Genomic DNA, 15,739 nt, shown 5'->3' on the forward strand with positions numbered 1-15,739 from the left:
TACACATCAGTCTACACATCAGTCTATACATCAGTCTATACATCAGTCTAAACACAAGTCTATACATCAGTCTACACATCAATCTACACATCAATATACACATCAATATACACAACATCAATCTACACATCAGTCTACTCAGTCTACACATCAGTCTACATATCAATCTACACATCAGTCTACACATCAATCTACACATCAATCTACATATCAGTCTACACATCAGTCTACTCAGTCTACACATCAGTCTACATATCAATCTACACATCAGTCTACACATCAATCTACACATCAGTCTACACATCAATATACACATCAATCTACACATCAGTCTACACATCAGTCTATACATCAGTCTATACATCAGTCTAAACATCAGTCTATACATCAGTCTACACATCAGTCTACACATCAATCTACACATCAGTCTACACATCAATCTACACATCAGTCTACACATCAATATACACATCAATCTACACATCAGTCTATACATCAGTCTACACATCAATATACACATCAATCTACACATCAGTCTACACATCAGTCTATACATCAGTCTATACATCAGTCTATACGTCAGTCTAAACATCAGTCTATACATCAGTCTACACATCAGTCTACACATCAATCTACACATCAGTCTACACATCAGTCTACATATCAATCTACACATCAGTCTACACATCAATCTACACATCAGTCTACACATCAATATACACATCAATCTACACATCAGTCTACACATCAGTCTATACATCAGTCTATACATCAGTCTAAACATCAGTCTATACATCAGTCTACACATCAGTCTACACATCAATCTACACATCAGTCTACACATCAATCTACACATCAGTCTACACATCAATATACACATCAATCTACACATCAGTCTATACATCAGTCTACACATCAATATACACATCAATCTACACATCAGTCTACACATCAGTCTATACATCAGTCTATACATCAGTCTATACGTCAGTCTAAACATCAGTCTATACATCAGTCTACACATCAGTCTACACATCAATCTACACATCAGTCTACACATCAGTCTACACATCAGTCTACACAACAGTCTATATATCAGTCTATACATCAGTCTACACATCTGTCTACACATCAATCTACACATCAATCTACACATCAGTCTATACATCAGTCTACACATCAGTCTACACATCAGTCTACACATCAGTCTACACATCAATATACACATCAGTCTACACATCAGTCTATACATCAGTCTACACATCAGTCTATACATCAGTCTACACATCAGTCTACACATCAGTCTACACATCAATATACACATCAGTCTACACATCAGTCTACATATCAGTCTACACATCAGTCTACACATCAGTCTACACATCAGTCTATACAACAGTCTACATATCAATCTACACAATACAACATAATGATGGAGCAAAAAGCATTAAAAAAACGGAAATATTATATTTACATAATTATTCAGACCCTTTACTCAGAAGCACCTTTGGCAGCGATAAACAGCCTTGAGTCTTCTCGGGTATGACACTACAAGCTTGGCACACCTGTATTTGGGGAGTTTCTCCCATTCTTCTTTGCATTCAGGCCAAAGAGTTCAATATTGGTTTCATCAGAACAGAGAATCTTGTTTCTAATGGTCTAAGAGTCTTTAGGTGCCTTTCGGGCAAACTCCAAGCGGGCTATCATGTGCCTTTTACTGAGGAGTGGCTTCCGTCAGGCTATTCTACCATAAAAGCCTGATTGGTGGAGTGCTGCAGAGATGGTTGTCCTTCTGGAAGATTCTCCCATCTCCTCAGAGGAACTCCAGAGCTCTGTCAAGGTGACCATCGGGTTCTTGGTCACATCCCTGACCAAGGCCCTTCTCCTCCAACTGCACATTTTGGCCGGGAGGTCAGCTCTAGGTAGAGTCTTGCTGGTTCCAAAAGTCTTCTATTTATTAAGAGTGATATAATGATGGGGCCCTTCAATGCTGCAGAAATGTTTTGGTACCCTTCCCCAGATTGTGCCTCAATTGTGCTCTGACATGCTCTGTCAACTGTGGGACCTTATATAGACAGGTGTGTGCCTTTCCAAATCATGTCCAATCAAGTTGTAGAAACATCTCAAGGATGATCAATGGAAACAGGATGTACCTGAGATAAATTTAGAGTCTCAAAGCAAAGGGTCTGAATACGCACAAAAATATGGTATTTCTGTTTTTTTATTATTAATACATTTGCAAAACTGTCTTAACCAGTTTTTGCTTTGTCATCATGGGGTATTGTGTGTAGATTGATAAGGATTTTATATTTATTTAATCCATTTGAGAATTAGGCTGTAATGTCAAAACAACTTGAAAATTGTCAAGGGGTCTGAATACTTTCTGAGTGCAATGTATTTGTGATGTAGGTGCCTTGATGTGTTTGGACCCCAGGAAGAGTAGCTGCTGCCTCGGCAGGAACTAATGGGGATCCATAATAAACCCCAGGAAGAGTAGCTGCTGCCTCGGCAGTAACTAATGGGGATCCATATTAAACCCCAGGAAGAGTATCTGCTGTCTTGGCAGGAACAAATGGGGTTCCATAATAAACCCCAGGAATAGTAGCTGCTGCCTTGGCAGGAACTAATGGGGATCCATAATAAACCCCAGGAAGAGTAGCTGCTGCCTCGGCAGTAACTAATGGGGATCCATATTAAACCACAGGAAGAGTATCTGCTGTCTTGGCAGGAACAAATGGGGTTCCATAATAAACCCCAGGAATAGTAGCTGCTGCCTTGGCAGGAACTAATGGGGATCCATAATAAACCCCAGGAAGAGTAGCTGCTGCCTTGACAGGAACTAATGGGGATCCATAATAAACCCCAGGAAGAGTAGCTGCTGCCTTGACAGGAACTAATGGGGATCCATAAAAAACCCCAGGAAGAGTAGCTGCTGCCTTGACAGGAACTAGTGGGGATCCATAATAAACCCCAGGAAGAGTAGCTGCTGCCTTGGCAGGAACTAATGGGGTTCCATAATAAACCCCAGGAAGAGTAGCTGCTGTCTTGACAGGAACTAATGGGGATCCATAATAAACCCCAGGGGGGGGGGGGGGGGGGTGGCTGCTGCCTTGACAGGAACTAATGGGGATCCATAAAAAAACCCAGGAAGAGTAGCTGCTGCCTTGACAGGAACTAGTGGGGATCCATAATAAACCCCAGGAAGAGTAGCTGCTGCCTTGGCAGGAACTAATGGGGTTCCATAATAAACCCCAGGAAGAGTAGCTGCTGCCTTGACAGGAACTAGTGGGGATCCATAATAAACCCCAGGAAGAGTAGCTGCTGCCTTGGCAGGAACTAATGGGGTTCCATAATAAACCCCAGGAAGAGTAGCTGCTGCCTTGACAGGAACTAATGGGGATCCATAATAAACCCCAGGGGGGGGGGGTGGCTGCTGCCTTGACAGGAACTAATGGGGATCCATAATAAACCCCAGGGAGAGTAGCTGCTGCCTTGACAGGAACTAATGGGGATCCATAATAAACCCCAGGAAGAGTAGCTGCTGCCTTGACAGAAACTAATGGGGATCCATAATAAACCCCAGGAAGAGTAGTTGCTGCCTTGACAGGAACTAATGGGGATCCATAATAAACCCCAGGAAGAGTAGCTGCTGCCTTGACAGGAACTAATGGGGATCCATAATAAACCCCAGGAAGAGTAGCTGCTGCCTTGACAGGAACTAATGGGGACCCATAATAAACCCCAGGAAGAGTAGCTGCTGCCTTGGCAGGAACTAATGGGGATCCATAATAAACCCCAGGAAGAGTAGCTGCTGCCTTGACAGGAACTAATGGGGATCCATAATAAACCCCAGGAAGAGTAGCTGCTGCCTTGACAGGAACTAATGGGGACCCATAATAAACCCCAGGAAGAGTAGCTGCTGCCTTGGCAGGAACTAATGGGGATCCATAATAAACCCCAGGAAGAGTAGCTGCTGCCTTGACAGGAACTAATGGGGACCCATAATAAACCCCAGGAAGAGTTGCTGCTGCCTTGACAGGAACTAATGGGGACCCATAATGAATACAAATAGAAATACAGAGAGAAGAAAATAGAAATAGGAATAAATACACACTGTCCTCTCTCCTGTCCTCATCTATTTCCCTCATATGTCTCTCCTCCTATCTCCTCTCTCCTCATCTCTCTTCCCCCATTTGTCTCCCTCCACTCTCCTGTCCTCATCTTTTTCCCCCATATGTCTCCCTCCTCTCTCCTGTCCTCATCTATTTCCTTCATATGTCTCTCTCCTCTCTCCTATCTCCTCTCTCCTCATCTCACTTCCCTCATATGTCTCTCTCCTCTCTCCTGTCCTCATCTATTTCCTCCATATGTCTCTCTCCTCTCTCCTATCTCCTCATCTCTCTTCCCCATATTTCTCCTCTCTCCTCATCTCTCTTCCCCATATTTCTCTCCTCTCCTCATCTCTCTTAACCCATATGTCTCTCTCCTCATATCTCTTCCTGCATTTGTCTCTCTCCTCTTCCGATCTCTAACACTATCCTCTCCTCTCTTCTCATCTCTGTCCCCCAGCCCATGACTGCTGTGAGGCGGTGCAGGTCACCCTGTGCAGGGCCCGACCCGGCCACCTCCCGGCCGGTGTATCCCCGGTGTCTGTGGTGGCGGTGGCGGAGCAGAGGTTCAACTTCGTCCAGGACCTGGCCTTCGACATGGCCCAGTTTCTGGTGAGCATCTAGGTTGAAAATATGAACATTGAGTCAAGAGTATTTCGAACAAAGGTGAATATGTTTATTTTTTAAAGCTCGCTGCACGTGAATATAAAATTGTCCTCACCTGGTATCCTCAACCTAGGTGAGCACTGCAGGGAGGCCAGACGGCCTTGAGGGGGCGATGTTACTCGATGAGTGTCAGATCCCTCTGGAGGAATGTGAGAGACTGGATGAAAGTCTGTCCCTGGCACTGAGACACCTGGACCTGCCTGATGGGTGGAACCTACTGGGGACACACCTCAGGAACATCACTGGTGAGGGAGGGAGGGAGGGAGGGAGGGAGGGAGGGAGGGAGGGAGGGAGGGAGGGAGGGAGGGAGGGAGGGAGGGTATTTCAAGGTAGCACCTACAGTATAACATCGCAGTCAACATTTACTTGGTTTATCAGAGAGAGAGAGAGAGAGAGAGAGAGAGAGAGAGAGAGAGAGAGAGAGAGAGAGAGAGAGAGACAGAGAGAGAGAGACAGAGAGAGAGAGAGAGAGAGTGAGAGAGAGAGAGAGAGAGAGAGAGAGACACAGAGAAAGACAGAGAGAGAGAGAGAGAGAGAGAGAGAGAGAGAGAGAGAGAGTTTTTGAGTTTTAAATACTCTTTATTGGGTCTGGGGGCCCACCACACAATAAATACTCATACAAAACCACAGTTACACATCAATTAAAAACACAACTCCAATTCCTCCTCCACAGTAACAAAACACAACAGCCTCTGAATACCCCATATACTCAAAAAACAGATCAATATTGTTGACAAGTTTATAATAGGCAAACTCAACCCTTAGTCTCGCTGCCAACATTCCCTCCAGCACTCCCACCACATCCACAGACCCCTGTCCCCGAATGCTGTTCTTTCGGGACTTCCATATCGCTAATTTTGCTGCCCCTAACACAAAATTAAGCAACACAACTACACCCTTTTGACTGAACCTGTACTTTGGCCCAAATATATATAGTTGGGAAGAGAAAACCTCTCCCAACGTTGAGAACCAATCAGTGATCAGATCAATCATCCCAACCAACCTGGGACACAGCAAAAACAGCAAAAACAGATGTGCCAGAGATTCATCTTCAGCACAGAATGGACACCCCTCCCCAACAGTAGGGTCCAGGTGTACCAGATGCATGTTGGTGGCTATAGCTCCATGTATTATCCTCCATTGGAGGTCAGCTGTCCTCTTATCAATAGGCAGTTTATATAATGATCGCCAACAGCCTTTTGGAGAAGCACCTGGACCAAGCACATCCGCCCACCTCGTCGATTTTACCCCTTCCAGGGAAGAGGCATGGGACACCTTCACACATGTTCTGTACATAGCCTTCTTTCCCACCTCGTTGAACTCCCCCAGCTCCGGGGTATCGAAGGAAAGCAGCATCCCCGCGTCCTCCTCAAATGCCCCCATCTCAGCACTAACAATCAGTGCAGGGAACACATAATCCAGACCCTCCTTCCACCGATCAGAATTGGAAATGTCAGTCACATACTGCAGATGAAGCACTGGCAAGGAGTCGCAGACCTCATCGACGACCTTCCTCAGTAGGCGAGATGATCGGATCCCCGCTCTTTCTCTCAGCTCCTCCAATCTGCTCCTGCTCCGCATCAGATGACCCAGCTTGGTACACCCCACGCCTAATAGGCATGAACGTAGGCTAGCTGAACCCAGAACACGGGACTGGATGGCAGTGTTATGAAAAAGAGGCTCTTCAAAAAGCCACATCCCTGGTAGCGTGCCGGTCTTACGGGACTTGACAAAGACTCTCCAAGCCTGCATAACAGACTCATAAAATGGAGTCAGGCCAGTCAAATCACCCCCCTCCAGCTTTAAGAGGAAAATATGTTTGTCTAAGCCCAAACAGCCCGCTCTCCTCATCAATATGTAGGCTGTTTCGACCCAGCTAGAACAGTCTCTGTACAACAATCTCTGGGCTGCTTGGAGCCGGAAAGCCGTGATCCTAGAGGAAATGTCCACCAGGCCTTGCCCACCCTCGTGCAGTGGCAGATACAGGGCTGCAGCTTTGATCCAGTGTTGTCCAGACCAGAAGAAATTGACAAGGGTCCTCTGAAGCTCTTGTATCAGACCCTTTGGTGGCTGTAAAATCATTAGTCTGTGCCACAGGGTAGAAGCAGCAAGATTATTAGCTACCAGGACCCGTCCCCTATAGGACAGCTGGGGCAACACCCATTTCCACCTTGACAGTCTGGCACACACTTTCTCCACTACACCCTCCCAGTTATTTTTCTGAAAGACATCGGAGCCTAGAAAAACTCCCAAAGTCTTCATTCCATCTCTGCCCCACTGAAGCCCCCCTGGTAACCGTGGAGTGGACCCCATCTGAAGCTGACCTGCCCACAGCGCTTCACTCTTTCCCCAATTGACTCTAGCTGAGGAGAACCCCTCATACACCTTTAAAGTGTTTGAGAGAACCTTAACATCCTCACCCCCTGTAATAAAAACGATCACGTCATCTGCATACGCAGACAGTGCTATCGTGGGACCCTTCATTACACCTGGCACAGAGAAACCAGTAAGCTTTGCTCTTAAAAAACAAAGCATTGGTTCAATCTCCAGACTATATAACTGCCCTGAAATTGGGCATCCCTGCCTGATGCCCCTTTGGACAGGGATGGGGCAACTCAAACCACCACCAACCTTCACCATACACGAGGCTCCAGCATACAGTAAATTCACCCAAGACAGAAAAACATCCCCAAACCCAAAGGCTTTCATTGTTTTAAACAAGTACTGGTGGTCCACACGATCAAAAGCCTTCTCCTGATCCAACGAAAGTAAACCCACATTTACATCCGACAGTTTACAAATGTCTAAAACATCTCTTATCAGAAACAAGTTGTCAACAATAGAGCGATCAGGTACACAGTAGGACTGGTCCTTGTGGATCAACAATCCCAGATACTCTTTCAACCTGTTTGAGAGACATTTAGAAACAATTTTGTATTCTGCGCACAGCAAGGCAACAGGTCTCCAATTTTTTATGAGAGCCAAATCCCCCTTTTTTGGCAACAGTGAAAGCACCGCACGTTGACAGGATACAGGAAGAGAACCCTCATGAAAAGATTCACACAGCACTTCATAAAAATCCTCCCCAATAGACCCCCAAAAGTGCTTATAAAACTCAGATGGTAAACCATCGATGCCAGGGGCTCGGCCTGTTGAGAGCTGCATAACTGCTGTGGACAGCTCTTGCAGTGTAATATCAGCGTCCAATGCGACTCTCTGCTCAGGTCCCAATTAAGGAAGACCGTGTAACAACTGTTCAGTACATAAAGAGTCACAATCCTCCGCCTTATAAAGGGATGAGTAAAAATGCACGGCATGTTGACGCATTTCAATATCATTCGTGGTCACCTTCCCATCAGGGAGACGAAGGCAGACCATCTGTTTGCGTTGAAATTTCAACTGTCCTAGGTTGGAAAAAAAAGCGCTAGGAGCATCCATATCCTTGAGGGAAGCGAAACGAGACCTAATCAAGGCACCCTTCACTCTTTCATGCAGAAATGACCTCAGTTCATGTCTCTTGTCCTGTAGGTTCATGACTAGTCCAGGGTCGTTCTGAGTGAGCAGCTTCAATTCAATAGATTTGATGTCCTGTTCAAGGGCCTTGATAGTCTCTTTAACTTCAGTTTGAGACAGAGCAGTATACTGGTGACAAAAAACTCGTATTTGGGCCTTCCCAACCTCCCACCATTGTCTCAAGGACTCAAAAGTCCCTTTTATACCCCTCCATTTTTCCCAAAACAACAAAAACCTGTCACAAAACATGACATCATGTAACAATTTAACATTAAAATACCAGTAAGGCGATGACCGTCGTGGACAGGACAAGTGAATATCAACAGTAACAATATGATGATCAGAGAAACCCACAGGAGTAATGGCACACTTTCCAACCCTACTACAGTAGTGATCAGATACATACAACCTGTCTAACCTTGCTGCACTGACACAACCTTCATTAATTTTTAGCCATGTGTACTGCCTAACTTTTGCATTCCTTACTCTCCACACATCAGAAAGCTCAAACTCAGTTAATAGACCAGACAGGCAGGTAGCTGACCGCAGGTGAGGTTCTTCAGCGGTGCGATCAACAGTAAAATCCACTGTACAGTTCCAGTCACCCCCTAAAACCATACACCCCTCTTGGTCACACTGTCTTAAGGTTTCCTTTATTTGATCAAATATAGCAATACGCTCTGTACCCTCATTCGGAGCATAAACATTCAAAAAAACAAACAGAAACCCCATAACATCCACCTTGACCAATAAAACCCGACCCTTGACAATCTCTGTTGTAGATACCACAGTCACCCCTAAGCCTGAGGAAAACAAGATGGCCACCCCAGCACTGAAATTAGTACCATGACTGAGTACATGCTGCCCCTCCCACCACATACCCCTGTCAACCTCATTTTCCTCATCACTGTGTGTCTCCTGTAGGAAAACTACATTAAGCCTTTTCTGTTTTATTACTTCTAATACCCAAGCCCTCTTATTCCTGTCCCTTCCCCCATTCATATTGAGAGAACCTACACTTAGTACCTCCATATAGAAAAGAGAAAAGAAAAGCAGAAGAAACCACAGAGAAACCAACGAGAAAAAAGACACCCTATGAAGCATGATCATCATCATTATTTTTCTTTCTTCTCTTAACCTGAACACGTTTCCCACCACCTTTTGCTGCTGCAACAGCAGTAATACATTTCCTCAAGCGAAACCGTTTCTTCTCACTCAATTGGTCTAACCCCACCGTCTTCTGTAACATCACAGCTGACCTCACAAACTTATCAACATCAAAATAATCTGCCAATTTGACAGATTTCCCAAAAGTCTGATCCAGAAACTAATTTACCTCCTCTAGATCATAAACTGAGTCCTCACCAGCAGCTGTCATATCTAAAGAGATATCTATATCATTCTCCTGATCCTCAGCTGAGACCACAGACAACTGACTCCCCTCTACCACATCCCTTTCAACACTCCCCACTTGCACCTCATCACTCGTACCAGGCATCTCCTCCACTACCTGGGAGACTAGCCCCACCTGAACATCACTACTCATAGTAGGCATCTTCTCCACTAACTGGGAGCCTAGCTCCACATGAACCCCAACACTCGTAGTGGGCATCTCCTCTACTACCTTGGAGCTTAGCTCCACATGAAAACCCTCATGTACCTCATTACTCGTAGTGGGCATCTCCTCCACTACCTGGGAGCCTAGCTCTACATGAACCCCAGCACTCGTAGTGGGCATCTCCTCCACTACCTGGGAGCCTATCTCCACATGAAAACCCTCCTGAACCTCATTACTCGTAGTGGGCATCTCCTCCACTACCTGGGAGCCTAGCTCCACATGAATCCCCTCCTGTACCCCGTTACTCACAATGGGCATATCCTCCACTACCTGGGAGCCTAGCTCCACATGAACCCCCTCCTTTACCCCAGCACTCATACTGGGCACCTGCTCACCAGTCTGAGGAACTGGCTCTTCAGACACATCCTTACCTTCTACCACAATACTTTTCTGTAGCATAACATTTCCCTCTAATACAAGTTGCAACCCCGTGCCCTCAACAGGGATAACTTGTTCCTCAGCACCAGGTGCTTGTGGCTGCTCTGCCGCTGTCGGTCCACCTCTCCCTACATCAGTGGGCCCAGGCGTTACGATGACCACCTGCGCCCCTCCCTCGGCCTTCTCCCTTTTCGGGCAAGCATGTCGCTTATGACCAACATCCCCACACTCAAAACACCGTTGACTACCGGTACTAGCATAAGCCATATATAATCTATTGTCATACTTGATTTTAAACGATAACTCTAAAGTCTGCTCCGGTGAGTCCAAAAACATAAACACCTGTCGCCGAAATGACATTAACTGTTTCAACCCCGGGTGTTTGCAACCCAACGGAACAACCTTAATTGAACTGGCGAACTTCCCAAAGCGCAATAACTCGCGCTCCAACAGCTCATTTGGAATAAACGGTGGTACATTTGAAATCGTTACCCTTGTTGACGGAGAAAAAAGCGACGTAACTTGAAAAAACATTCCTTTAAGAATTACACCATGCTCAACCATCCGATCAACCAGACATTCTTCTTTAAGAAATACCACCACAGCTTTATTCATCCGGGATGCATAAGCAATATTCTCATAGCCTACCTTCTCTCCTACGGCGACCAGAAACTCCTCCACCGTGACAGTAGCTTCAGTAACACACCTAAAGCCGTGCCGAAGTGACAGGGACGGCATCCCCATTCGGGCTGCCATCCCCGCCAAAATCAGGGTAATTTCGATACGAAAAACAAAAAACTTAATTCTACCACAACAAAAAAAGTTAAAATAATAACCTTAATCATACACAGAAGAAAACCAAGAAAATGCCACCAAGAAATAGCAAACCGAAAGAAAGTTGTGAATATCTAACTCTCCACAACACACGCACTCCTTCACTCAAACAATTCCCAGCATGCACCAATCACTCCCAGCATGCAGAGAGAGAGAGAGAGAGAGAGAGAGAGACAGAGACAGAGACAGAGACAGAGACAGAGACAGAGACAGAGACAGAGACAGAGAGACAGACAGACAGACAGACAGACAGACAGACAGACAGACAGACATTGTGCTCCTCATTGATTGAAATGGCAAATACATTCCAGGGGATGAACTTTTTCCCAAACACAAAGTGGCTAAGCTCAGGTGCCCAAACACTAGACTTGCCCTGGAGCTGTTGTCAGAGGACAGACTAGGGTCCCCCAGCCCAACTCCCACTAAAACACCCGCTACAGCGCTGAGATAATACAGCAGGAGTAGCATGCTATGTGCTCAGTGATTCACCTCTCCCCTACAGTAGACAGTACAGCTCTCTACCATGGAGTCTGACAGGTCTAACTGGCTGATCAGGGATCAGTTGATGAGATAATACAACAGGAGTAGCATGCTATGTGCTCAGTGATTCACCTCTCCCCTACAGTAGACAGTACAGCTCTCTACCATGGAGTCTAACTGGCTGATCAGGGATCAGTTGATGAGATAATACAGCAGGAGTAGCATGCTATGTGCTCAGTGATTCACCTCTCCCCTACAGTAGACAGTACATCTCTCTACCATGGAGTCTGACAGGTCTAACTGGCTGATCAGGGATCAGTTGATGAGATAATACAACAGGAGTAGCATGCTATGTGCTCAGTGATTCACCTCTCCCCTACAGTAGACAGTACAGCTCTCTACCATGGAGTCTAACTGGCTGATCAGGGATCAGTTGATGAGATAATACAGTAGACACACACAGGCTAGCAGTACCACTAACACGTACCGACCTGTCCTGTCCTGTCCTGACCTGTCCTGTCCTGTCCTGACTTGTCCTGTCCTGACCTGTCCTGACCTGTCCTGACCTGTCCTGACCTGTCCTGTCCTGACTTGTCCTGACCTGTCCTGTCCTGTCCTGACCTGTCCTGTCCTGTCCTGTCCTGTCCTAACACCACCAGCCCTCCCTCCCTGTAGCGAGCTCAGTGTAGCTTCACAGACACAGCACTAACCAGCCAAACAGGGGAGAATAAGTCAGCACTAACCAGCCAAACAGGGGAGAATAAGTCAGCACTAACCAGCCAAACAGGGGAGAATAAGTCAGCACTAACCAGCCAAACAGGGTAGAGTAAGTCAGCACTAACCAGCCAACCAGGGTACAGTAAGTCAGCACTAATCAGCCAACCAGGGTACAGTAAGTCAGCACTAACCAGCCAACCAGGGTACATTAAGTCAGCACTAACCAGCCAACCAGGGTAGAGTAAGTCAGCACTAACCAGCCAACCAGGGTACAGTAAGTCAGCACTAATCAGCCAACCAGGGTACAGTAAGTCAGCACTAACCAGCCAACCAGGGTACAGTAAATCAGCCCTAACCAGCCAACCAGGGTACAGTAAGTCAGCACTAACCAGCCAACCAGGGTACAGTAAGTCAGCACTAACCAGCCAACCAGAGTAGAGTAAGTCAGCACTAACCAGCCAACCAGGGTACAGTAAGTCATCACTAACCAGCCAACCAGGGTAGAGTAAGTCAGCACTAACCAGCCAACCAACATTGGGATGTTTTTAGTTTCAGTCTATTTACTGATTGTGTAATTCCTCTTGCTCCTTCCCTCCCCTTTTTCTCCTTCCCGCCCCCCCCTCATCCCTGCAGAGCCCCAGGAGACTTTGGTCCACTTTGCAGCACGGCGGGGTCTTAAGAGGGTAGCTGTGTGGCTCCTACTGCAACCAGGGGCCCCTGAAGCCCTCAGACTGACCAACAGACAGGGGGCCACACCTGCAAGCATCGCTCAGCAGCGGAGCCACCGAGACCTGCACCAGCTCCTCACAAAGTAAGGACAGACCATGTTGTTGTTTCTCCTAGCTGGATGTTGTGGTGATGTTTGACAATTGGGAACTCAGAAAGAAACAAACTCAGATTGGTAAAAATCGTCTCATCCGTGATCTTCAGGTCGGAGAATTCCGTTATCTTGAACCTACTGAAGTCGGAGGTCAAAGATTTCCTAGTTCCGAGTTTTCTTGAAGGCACCATCAATGTGAGTTGGATTTAGAAGGATTAGACTGGTGCAGGAAACATGGTGGAAGGAAACTAACAAGCTGTTCAACTCTCATGTCCATGTTAACACCAAGCTGTTCAACTCTCATGTCCATGTTAACACCAAGCTGTTCAACTCTCATGTCCATGTTAACACCAAGCTGTTCGACTCTCATGTCCATGTTAACACCAAGTTGTTCGACTCTCATGTCCATGTTAACACCAAGCTGTTCAACTCTCATGTCCATGTTAACACCAAGCTGTTCAACTCTCATGCCCATGTTTCAGGTCTCATTCCCATGTTAACACCAAGCTGTTCAACTCTCATGCCCATGTTAACACCAAGCTTTAACCTCAGTGTTCTCCATCTGGCTAGCTAACACTTTGTATCATTAAAACAACCTCAGTGTTCTCCATCTTGCTAGCTAACACTGTGTCATTAAAATAACCTCAGTGTTCTCCATCTGGTTAGCTAACACTGTCATTAAAATAACCTCAGTGTTCTCCATCTGGCTAGCTAAGACTGTGTCATTGAAATAACCTCAGTGTTCTCCATCTAGCTAGCTAACACTTTGTGTCATTGAAATAACCTCAGTGTTCTCCATCTAGCTAGCTAACAAGTGTCATTAAAATAACCTCAGTGTTCTCCATCTAGCTAGCTAACACTGTCATTAAAATAACCTCAGTGTTCTCCGTCTGGCTAGCTAACACTGTTTCATTAAAATCACCTCAGCGTTCTCCATCTAGCTAGCTAACACTTTGTGTCATTAAAATAACCTCAGTGTTCTCCATCTAGCTAGCTAACACTGTCATTAAAATAACCTCAGTGTTATCCATCTGGCTAGCTAACACTGTCATTAAAATAACCTCAGTGTTCTCCTTCTGGCTAGCTAAGACTGTGTCATTGAAATAACCTCAGTGTTCTCCATCTAGCTAGCTAACACTTTTTTGTCATTGAAATAACCTCAGTGTTCTCCATCTAGCTAGCTAACACTTTGGGTCATTGAAATAACCTCAGTGTTCTCCATCTAGCTAGCTAACACTGTCATTAAAATAACCTCAGTGTTCTCCGTCTGGCTAGCTAACACTGTTTCATTAAAATCACCTCAGCGTTCTCCATCTAGCTAGCTAACACTTTGTGTCATTGAAATAACCTCATTGTTCTCCATCTGGCAAGCTAACACTTTGTGTCATTGAAATAACCTCAGTGTTCTCCATCTAGCTAGCTAACACGTTGTGTCATTGAAATAACCTCAGTGTTATCCATCTGGCTAGCTAACACTGTCATTAAAATAACCTCAGTGTTCTCCTTCTGGCTAGCTAAGACTGTGTCATTGAAATAACCTCAGTGTTCTCCATCTAGCTAGCTAACACTTTTTTGTCATTGAAATAACCTCAGTGTTCTCCATCTAGCTAGCTAACACTTTGGGTCATTGAAATAACCTCAGTGTTCTCCATCTAGCTAGCTAACACTGTCATTAAAATAACCTCAGTGTTCTCCGTCTGGCTAGCTAACACTGTTTCATTAAAATCACCTCAGCGTTCTCCATCTAGCTAGCTAACACTTTGTGTCATTGAAATAACCTCATTGTTCTCCATCTGGCAAGCTAACACTTTGTGTCATTGAAATAACCTCAGTGTTCTCCATCTAGCTAGCTAACACGTTGTGTCATTGAAATAACCTCAGTGTTCTCCATCTGGCTAGCTAACACTTTGTGTCATTGAAATAACCTCAGTGTTCTCCATCTAGCTAGCTAACACTTTGTGTCATTGAAATAACCTCAGTGTTCTCCATCTGGCTAGCTATCACTTTGTGTCATTGAAATAACCTCAGAGTTCTCCATCTAGCTAGCTAAGACTTTGTGTCATTGAAATAACCTCAGTGTTCTCCATCTAGCTAGCTAACACGTGTCATTAAAATAACCTCAGTGTTCTCCATCTAGCTAGCTAACACTGTCATTAAAATAACCTCAGTGTTCTCCGTCTGGCTAGCTAACACTGTTTCATTAAAATCACCTCAGCGTTCTTCATCTAGCTAGCTAACACTTTGTCTCATTAAAATAACCCCAGTGTTCTCCATCTAGCTAGCTAACACTGTCATTAAAATAACCTCAGTGTTATCCATCTGGCTAGCTAACACTGTCATTAAAATAACCTCAGTGTTCTCCATCTGGCTAGCTAAGACTGTGTCATTGAAATAACCTCAGTGTTCTCCATCTAGCTAGCTAACACTTTTATGTCATTGAAATATCCTCAGTGTTCTCCATCTAGCTAGCTAACACTTTGTGTCATTGAAATAACCTCAGTGTTCTCCATCTAGCTAGCTAACACTTTGGGTCATTGAAATAACCTCAGTGTTCTCCATCTAGCTAGCTAACACTTTGTGTCATTGAAATAACCTCATTGTTCT

The 15,739-nt window shown here is 45.3% G+C and overlaps 1 protein-coding gene across 1 annotated transcript in view; it reads left to right on the forward strand.

Moving 5' to 3' along the window:
- LOC139384631 (A-kinase anchor protein 13-like) overlaps positions 1–15,739 on the forward strand; it is a 37,852-nt gene that overhangs the window by 11,720 nt on the left and 10,393 nt on the right. The window contains exons 4-6 of the mRNA XM_071129447.1: positions 4,570–4,721; positions 4,849–5,020; positions 12,949–13,126. Of these exons, the coding sequence (XP_070985548.1) occupies positions 4,570–4,721; positions 4,849–5,020; positions 12,949–13,126 (502 nt within the window). The remainder of the gene's footprint in view (positions 1–4,569; positions 4,722–4,848; positions 5,021–12,948; positions 13,127–15,739) is intronic.

The sequence above is a fragment of the Oncorhynchus clarkii genome, chromosome 26, assembly GCF_045791955.1.
Source record: "Oncorhynchus clarkii lewisi isolate Uvic-CL-2024 chromosome 26, UVic_Ocla_1.0, whole genome shotgun sequence".
Classification (NCBI taxonomy): Eukaryota; Metazoa; Chordata; class Actinopteri; order Salmoniformes; family Salmonidae; genus Oncorhynchus; species Oncorhynchus clarkii.